Source organism: Dendronephthya gigantea, unplaced genomic scaffold (genome assembly GCF_004324835.1).
Source record: "Dendronephthya gigantea isolate DGI-Jeju-01 unplaced genomic scaffold, DenGig_1.0 000030F, whole genome shotgun sequence".
Classification (NCBI taxonomy): Eukaryota; Metazoa; Cnidaria; class Anthozoa; order Malacalcyonacea; family Nephtheidae; genus Dendronephthya; species Dendronephthya gigantea.
In genome coordinates, this window is record NW_021163040.1 from 611,267 (window position 1) to 620,708 (window position 9,442).

At 37.0% G+C, this 9,442-nt stretch overlaps 2 protein-coding genes across 2 annotated transcripts; both read left to right on the forward strand.

Moving 5' to 3' along the window:
* The first annotated feature begins 1,052 nt into the window (after window positions 1–1,052).
* Window positions 1,053–4,791, forward strand: LOC114524214 (adapter molecule Crk-like). The gene is made up of 5 exons (XM_028545354.1): window positions 1,053–2,342; window positions 2,465–2,584; window positions 3,104–3,245; window positions 3,682–3,729; window positions 4,337–4,791. The coding sequence occupies exons 1-5, from the start codon at window positions 2,254–2,256 to the stop codon at window positions 4,478–4,480; spliced, it is 543 nt and encodes a 180-aa protein (XP_028401155.1). The 5' UTR covers window positions 1,053–2,253; the 3' UTR covers window positions 4,481–4,791.
* A 3,789-nt stretch (window positions 4,792–8,580) lies between these two features.
* On the forward strand, window positions 8,581–9,442 carry LOC114524160 (octopamine receptor Oamb-like). Its single transcript, XM_028545289.1, has one exon. The coding sequence runs from the start codon at window positions 8,581–8,583 to the stop codon at window positions 9,439–9,441; it is 861 nt and encodes a 286-aa protein (XP_028401090.1). The 3' UTR covers window position 9,442.

Here is a 9,442-nt window from a genome sequence, read left to right on the forward strand (position 1 = left end):
TTAAAGAGATGTTTATATTTTTATTATTCATGTTTAAACACCGTCGATGTATGTTCCACATATAATTTTCTTGCCAACCTTGGCATACTACTTCTAATCCTTCTAATCTATAGTAGCTATATAATTATAAACAATTATTCCCCGATAATCACCAAGCCTAAGGCGAATAATTGTTTTAGTATTTTTGCACAAGTGAATTGACACAAGAACTGCATTTGTTCGCATATCTCTTTGGAAGAAACTTCCACAAAACGGCTAGCCGCCATTTTGAAATTTGTTATAATTATTCACCTGAAGGTGAATGTAACAGCATCATACGTCAAATTTGCCCAATTAGAAAGTAGGATTTGTTATATTCACTTGTGCAAAAATACTAAACTGTAATATATGACATACGAGCGGTTAAGATATAGCTATAGAGATTGGCGAGAGTTTTTCTTTTTCTTCCTCTTATCTTATGGCATTACGCTTTATCCTGTTTTTTAGCCGCGTTTACACCAGAGGCCTAGAACTGAACAAGATAGAACAGGACCCAAAACACGCCGAATAGTGTTAATACTAGTATGGATCCTATACAAATCGTGCTATTAAGTTCAAAATTTGTCAGGACTAGGTAAAGCCCGTTCACATTACAAAAATCATGCTCCAATCCAGGTCACCTTTTAATGTCGGTCTGAATTTTGTGGCCTACACCATGAAGGTCCAGGCCTGGTCTAGGCGGGATAAACAACGTTCACACCTAGGCCTGGGGGCTAGGTCTGGTCCAGGCCATGTCAAACACGTAGTGTAAACGCGGCTTTTGCGAAATATTTCCGGGAGTGGTGATATTTTCCGAGCCGAGGGCATGGTGTACTTACCGAAAAGATCATTGTGAGCTTGTAGCATCGCAGCCCTAATATGCGCGGTAATTTGAACGCGAGAAATTTTTCGGCAATTTGTCAACATGGTTTGTAGTTGTGGAATAGGCCCACATACTGTATTCGGCCTAATATACCGCTTCGTAAATCGGTAAAAGTACTGGAACAAGGCGTAAAATATATTACCGTCGAACGTATTTTACCTGTACTTCAATATTTTATGTTTTCTGTATGTCTTTCGTCGAGAATACGGTGTATTTCGTCGCCAGAATCGGTCACTTCTTGTCCTTGATTTCACATTATTCCCGTCATTTTTGTCCCTGCGCGTGGTCTCGCGTGATTTTCGGGAATCGTACTCACCGATGAAGCGAGTATGTTGAGAGTTTATGTTCAGATGAAGAAGATAAGATTGTTGAATGAAGAAGCCAAAATGATGCCTATCAACACTGTCCCTATCAATGTTGTGTCTTCCTAACCAGATGCGATATTTTTCAGTAAAGTATTGAACTATCGCGTAACCCGCCATACTATCGCCATAACCGTGAATTCAACCATGGGCATGGCAACGAAAACGATATTCCTCGATCGCTAAGTATCGGGATTTTTTCGTGTTTGGTTTTTTCAGTTATTCTGTTCCTATGCGAGCTCATTTAGTCACTTGAATGTGGGACGATGACTAGCCTCCGCACCCTGCAAATCATGCACGCCATTTAGAAGCAAAAGTCGGATTTTTCCAACAATACAAAAGCACTGGCGCTGGTCTTTCAACTCCAGCCAAATTAGCATTCTAGTTTACATGGAGCTCAGTGTTCTAACCTCAACTAAAATTTGGATAACAGCTATTGGTGGAATTTTAGTTTTCAAATTGCTGAATGTTCAACCTCGTACTTGCATGCCTGAATGTATTAATTGATACGCGGATTCCAGTCTTTCTTGAAAGAATTAGGAAACTGCCCGCGTACGTGCGAAGTCAATAAAAAAAATGAATTGAAATTCAGAAGTTAGATATTTGTTACCAAGTTATGCAAGTGTTATGCTGCATGAAATCCGCGCGTATATATTGACCAATACTTTGTGTGGTGCTGCACACCTTTCGGAACATAGTTTGGTGTATGAATTAAACATGCATGTTCTCAAGCATTAACATGGATGACGAGAATTTTCATATTATAATTTCGGAATAGGGAATTTTACTTGCAAGAGAACGCGGAAATTTTTTTCTATAGTCAGCCTGTCGACATGTTTATATACGTGCGCGTGCACATGATTTATGCCAAATGTTTTGACACATGCGAAACGGACCTTTGCTCCACTGCGTTTGACCGAACCAAACTCTTAGTTATGATATCCGGATCAGGACAACAACTACGAACAAATATCATACGAAGAAAAACCAATGTGTAGATGCATTCTGCAGAATTATAAAAAGCAGCTATCCAGTTGTAACAGAACGCCAATGGATTACCCCAATTTACACAACTTTCGGTGAGGCATTCCTTGACTGATTGCATGTTCTCGGCTCAATATCATATACTTCCTATATCTTGTCTTTAATAGTTGTATTTGTCAAAAAAAGCAACAATATATATTGTTCTTAATTCGTATAGTTGGTATCACAGTGACATCAACGGAGCCAATACGGAAAAGTTATTACAAGGCAAACTACCTGGGACGTATTTGGTTCGGGACGACTGGAGTCCAACTGATAATGCGGTCTTGTGTGTGCGGTAAGCGATATTTGTAGAATAAGTTCACTTACATCCATGCGGAAAGAATGGTCTATATATTATATATAGCATTACTAGCCCCCAAAGCGTTGGCTTTGAATCGAATTAAATATCATGAAGTTTATACAAATACGCATGCGGGACTTTTAACTTCATTTTAGCCTTTATATATCTGTAACATTTTCTTGTTTAGTGCTCTACATAAAATTGTTTTCCCGCTGTAGGAAAAAAGCCTTTGTCTAGTACATCTCAAGAGCCAGTGACACTACATAACCTGTTCTTATAGTTTGAGAACAACATTTAGCAAAAAAAGTAAAGATACAGGGCTCGCTAAGTTTTCTTATATAGTGACTATAATAAAGAGTTAAAGATGCACCGAATCTACGAGTCACGCGGATGTGTTGTTATATAAAAACAGCCGCTATATGTTTTTGGAAACGCAGCCTAGTGATGAAGTATTAATGAGCCAAAAAGAAATTCTTCGATAATCACTGAAATATTTCTTCTTTTAAATTTCAGAGAAAACGATAAAGTAAGCCAGTACAGGATTAAAAACGAGGGTGATCATTACAACTTTGGGGGGAAAACATTTGCAGACATTCCGTCGATAATAAAATTTTACAAAAGCCATTTGCTTCATACAACAACTCTGACGGATGCTGTAAGTATGTTTATATCACGATTGATTCGAGTTTTCATCGCGCAAAGACAAATATAATGATATAATGTGATGATAACTGAATAAAATATAACTGTAAATGACCACGAAAATAATTAAAATTCGGAAAAAAAATTCTGCCATTTGGTGAATAGGTTTTACCAAACCTCCTTTTGGATGCACTTGTCTTTCTGTACAATATAGTTTGAACATGCACATATAGCTGAAATATTAAATTTTCACTCACTGCATGGAGTTTATACAGGCACTAATTTGGAACTTTATAAGTGTACGATACCGCACCGGCACCGCCAAGTGTAGGTTCGATTCCTGCTTGAAAACCGATACTTGACACATCTCAATTTCTCAGCTGCTAATTCCTGGCTTGCATTTGACTAATAAACTTTGTAATAATATTTATAATTATTTATGATTATAGGTTGAACAAGAATGGAAAGTTGTTGCTTGTTTTAATTTTGATGGAAAGGTATCTAAGTGTTTACATGTCAGCATGTATTTTCATGTTTAGCCTTTACACCAAAATGTAGTTTAACATCCAATAGGGTCGCATTTAAGTTTTAGCGAGCAATTTGTATATAGCTACCACCTACTGAAAATTCTTTTAATCAACCATGCATGCAGATCTGCGTATAAGTATACTTTCCCATTAATACATGCATGCTGTATACTGAAAAACTTTCCTATAATATCAGAATATATATCCTATATATCCAAACTCATCTCGGGTGGGTGCGAGAGACTGCATAGATGAGGATAGACTTACCGGCGCCCGGAGCAAAATAGTTTTCCAACAGAATAGAGTAAAAGTGAAGTATAAGAACATGCGAATGCATGCAGTCTCGAGTGCCGTTATATGGTTTGAAAAACGGTCGTTCGTCGATGATGATCTAGAGACTCCCCGAAGGTATGCAAGGAACATTCCTAAGCGCCTATACGTTCCAGGCTGATATTTCTACATTCAAAAGAAGGGGGTGAAATATGAGTATTTCGAGGTAATTTAGATTTTATTTCGGAAACTTACATTACGTAACTTCGCAAAATTGGATAAGCAAGCATGCGCATCTGAATTTCAGGATCCCGACGACCTGTCATTCCAAAAAGGGGAAGTTTTAACAATCGTCAGCAAAGATGAGGAATCCTGGTGGACAGCGGAGAATAAATATGGACAACGAGGGTCAATACCTGTTCCTTTTGTACGATTTGTTCATTGTTCGTAAAAAAACAAAAAACGTAAAATGTGCGAGTCACTGCGCATGTGGGGAAACAAGGGCAGATTTCGTTCTAAGCCAATCAGCGCGTTTGTTGACATTTTTGCTCTCCGCCAATCAGAATGCTTGAAAATAAAAATTGTAAACAAAAGGAGCGAGAAAATATTGCCGTATTCTAAGGCATCCGTGAGCCAGAATATTTACTTTTTATATTCGAAACCGAAAGAATGCAATAAAACATAAATATATCTTGAATTTTGCCGTGGGGTTTTTTAAATTTCAAAACATAACGTGAAATATCGACGTTTGAATTACTGCAATGATGGCGCTCTATGGCTGCAATATATCGTTAATATATCGATAAATTATTTGGGGAATAATGTCGGTTTCCTCTCAGGATTCTCCTTTCCGTCTCATGTTTTCATTTCAGTTCTGAATAATGCTACTTGGAATGAGTTGGATCTTTGGGACAATGAAAACACCATGATATAAATAATAACCATTGTTCGGAGCTTGCTAAGATGTTTTTTCACGCTCAGTGGACATTCTGTCAGAACATATGGCACTGTTTACGCAATAGTAGAGATTCACAGCACCAGCATCCCTGCATATCACCTCAAAGGCATTGGGATCCATTTCTGGTTGGGAAAAATTACCAATGTGAGACTTGATTTTTCTAAGATCATCACTGAAATTTCTTGAGCAGTGAAGAATAATCATCTGCAGAGAGAAATACACTGTCAACTCTTTGGCACTCTTTGTCTGCAACATCCAATATTTTTCCTGTATAAAAATCTTGATTGTTGATGGTATTTGCTTGGCTGCATGGGTGTTAAAGTTATTGTTGTTGTGTCACTTGTTTGGCTCTATGATGCTTCTTGGTTAAGTGCTTGATCTTCTACATTATGTTGACTTTCAGCAACCTTATCAGTGGCTATAATTATATCACCGGCCTGGCTATTAGCTTGTTCTTGCTTCTCATTCGATTTTTGGCTGGATTCAAGGTGATGAATGGATGTAGTACCAGTACATTCAGGATTATAACATGCATCTGCAGCAGAGTATAGTAAAGTACAGTAAGTTAGCTATAATTATTATATTAATTTACCATAATTAACCTGTTGGAGGGTGGAAGGGAGGTGTATAGGATTACTTATATAATTTTATATTATAATGAATGTAACTCTCAATTTAATTATACATCTGGAGGTAGTGCCCATTCCTGGGTACCATGCCATTATGCCAATTTCATTTAGATAATTGTGTGAAGCCTAGGCACCAGAAAAAGTGCCAGCACAATTGCCGGGCACTCAATCAGAACACAGCCTTAATTCCTCAAACTTCATCTGAATGCCTAATCTTATATTGTGATCTATGATCAAGTAAATTGTAAATTATTTGTGATGCTACTAATTGTAACCTAGTAGTGTAATGTAGTAGGTAGAGAGTAAGGTGGGCGAAGATGATGGGGAAAAGGGGAAGGAATGTGTGGGGGATGAGAGTTATAATTAAATTATAATTAAATTGAGAGTTACATTCATTATAATATAAAATTATATAAGTAATCCTATACACCTCCCTTCCACCCTCCAACATGTTAATTATGGTAAATTAATATAATAATTATAGCTAACTTACTGTACTTTACTATACTCTGCTGCAGATGCATGTTAATCCTGAATGTACTGGTACTACATCCATTCATCACCTTGAATCCAGCCAAAAATCGAATGAGAAGCAAGAACAATCTAATAGCCAGGCCGGTGATATAATTATAGCCACTGATAAGGTTGCTGAAAGTCAACATAATGTAGAAGATCAAGCACTTAACCAAGAAGCATCATAGAGCCAAACAAGTGACACAACAACAATAACTTTAACACCCATGCAGCCAAGCAAATACCATCGACAATCAAGATTTTTATACAGGAAAAATATTGGATGTTGCAGACAAAGAGTGCCAAAGAGTTGACAGTGTATTTCTCTCTGCAGATGATTATTCTTCACTGCTCAAGAAATTTCAGTGATGATCTTAGAAAAATCAAGTCTCACATTGGTAATTTTTCCCAACCAGAAATGGATCCCAATGCCTTTGAGGTGATATGCAGGGATGCTGGTGCTGTGAATCTCTACTATTGCGTAAACAGTGCCATATGTTCTGACAGAATGTCCACTGAGCGTGAAAAAACATCTTAGCAAGCTCCGAACAATGGTTATTATTTATATCATGGTGTTTTCATTGTCCCAAAGATCCAACTCATTCCAAGTAGCATTATTCAGAACTGAAATGAAAACATGAGACGGAAAGGAGAATCCTGAGAGGAAACCGACATTATTCCCCAAATAATTTATCGATATATTAACGATATATTGCAGCCATAGAGCGCCATCATTGCAGTAATTCAAACGTCGATATTTCACGTTATGTTTTGAAATTTAAAAAACCCCACGGCAAAATTCAAGATATATTTATGTTTTATTGCATTCTTTCGGTTTCGAATATAAAAAGTAAATATTCTGGCTCACGGATGCCTTAGAATACGGCAATATTTTCTCGCTCCTTTTGTTTACAATTTTTATTTTCAAGCATTCTGATTGGCGGAGAGCAAAAATGTCAACAAACGCGCTGATTGGCTTAGAACGAAATCTGCCCTTGTTCATGTGGGGAGCTTGTGTCAAACATGCATATACACATGCAGACCTTTTATAAACTTTAACTTGACACAACACGTATTTTTAAGAACCTTACAATTGAAATGAGATTGGTAAAAATTCTCAACATTAATAATGTTGCTGACAACTGTATACCAAATTAGCCAATATGTAATTGCGATATGTAATGACTATTGGAATTGCGGAAAGGAATAATGTGAGTGCAAACAGAAGGTGTTAAAAATGAAAACATTAATGAAAATTCCATGATAAAAAAGTAACTTTTTTTTTAAACTAATTTCAATATATGTAGCTATACTATGCATGGATTTCCAATTGCAATCAGCTTTGTTTATGTCTCTAATGCAGTGAAACGCGTACCGTCAATTTCATCTGATATGCAAATTTACAAATTTTAGGAATAACATAGTAGAAATTGTATTATGGTGTTAGAATAATTCCTTGTGAAAACAGCGCGGCGAAGAAAATTTTCATTTTGGCGACAATTGTATGCCCTTGCAGGTGGCTCGTAAGGCATGCATATTTATATGTTAATATATAGCCATTTGGATCCATTTGGTAAAAGGCACTGCATGTGTATATAGTATCCTTCTGCATGTGTGCTATCCATTTCTTTCTGTATATCAACGTATAGCCGGCACTTATATTAAAATTAACAGAGCTGATTTCATAAAAAGAAACAGTGTTCTTCCTCAGTTATCATTTAGTTATCAAAATTATTTAAGCTAAAGCATGAGAACAACCAGAATGCAAGAGCATGAGAACAACTTTCGGTGCCTGAGACCACATGAGACGGAGTAGGGAAGATGTAATTATATAAAATTATATAATGAAATATTTACGTTATTCGCAATTTTCAATTAAGTCACTTTAACACGGTTAATAATTTATAACAGTTAGAATATTCATTTGACGCGAAAATAAATAGTAATAACGTAAGTGAAGAGCACCAATTAATAACGGAAAAACGCAGAGTCAGAGAGGCAAGAGCACAGTGGGTTTTCAAGATTGACAACGATTTCCTTTGATGGATGCATGCATGCATGATATTTTGAAATGATTTATGGTTCTTAAAAATCGATGAATTTATGCCGGATTATCCATCCTTATCTTTAATCAGTTGAAATTAAGTTACGAAATTGACATTTTTCCGGGAACAAAAGCGATATGCATGTTAAATATTTAATCGACCTCCGCTGAAGCTGGGAACAAAATTAATACATAACAGCTTGGCTTGAAGCTCAGAAATCTTAATGTGACTTAGGCCTAGTTGAATTAACAATTAAGCTTGTAGCGAGGTTCCATCTCAATCGTCGTCTTCTAAAAACATGGTCAAACTAAATTTAACAGACAATTATTTACCATCTCGAGAATTTTTTATTAATATGGCAGCACTTCAATGTCTTAGCATGATAGTTGGGGTCATCGGCAACATAATGGTAATACTTTATAACTCTTTCGGGGTCAATGCCAAGTCGCCCACGACGTATTTTGTGACGAGCTTAGCAATTGCGGATTTATTGGTTTGCTCAACTTACTATCCAATATTGTCCATCGAATATTCATCCATTGCTGCGGGTGAACGCAATATCAAACACGCATTATTTTGCGAGATTGCGTCTACGGTTACGTGCGCCGGTGTCGCTTTATCGATAGCCAATCTGTTGGCGATAACCACCGACAGATATATCTATGTAAGCCGCCCGTTAAAGTATCCCATGATAATGACTTGGAGAAAAACTTACATCATACTATCTATCATTTGGTTTGCCGCTGTAGTAAACGTCAACTTTGTATATTTCTCAGCCGGCAAGCCTGATACGCACATACTTTACTGTAGAACCTCTTTGGTCTCCTTTACTTTTTTCTTCACCCTCAATGTATCTGCACCGCTATCTGGAGTGCTGATTTTCAATTATAAAATTTACAACGTCGCAAGAAAACAGAGGAGAAGAATTGACAGAGAAAGTATATCATCTTCGTACGCTGGTAATCAAGAGACATCAAGCGGCAGAACTGCCAGAAGGCGAACTTACACGCAGCAGTTGAAACAGATTAAAACGTTCGGATTTATCGTCCTCGCGTTGTTGCTCTGTATCATTCCGACCGTTATTGTCAATGGTATTCAGATATTCTGCAAGTATTGTGTTCCGACAAGTGTATATATTGCTAGTGGTAGCATATTTGTAGCCAACTCTGCCGTTAATCCAATCATCTACACCGTTCGAAGCAGAGAATACAGGTTAGCGTTTCGACGATTTTACTACAAAATCACTAACAGGAATTTCGAAAGCTAAC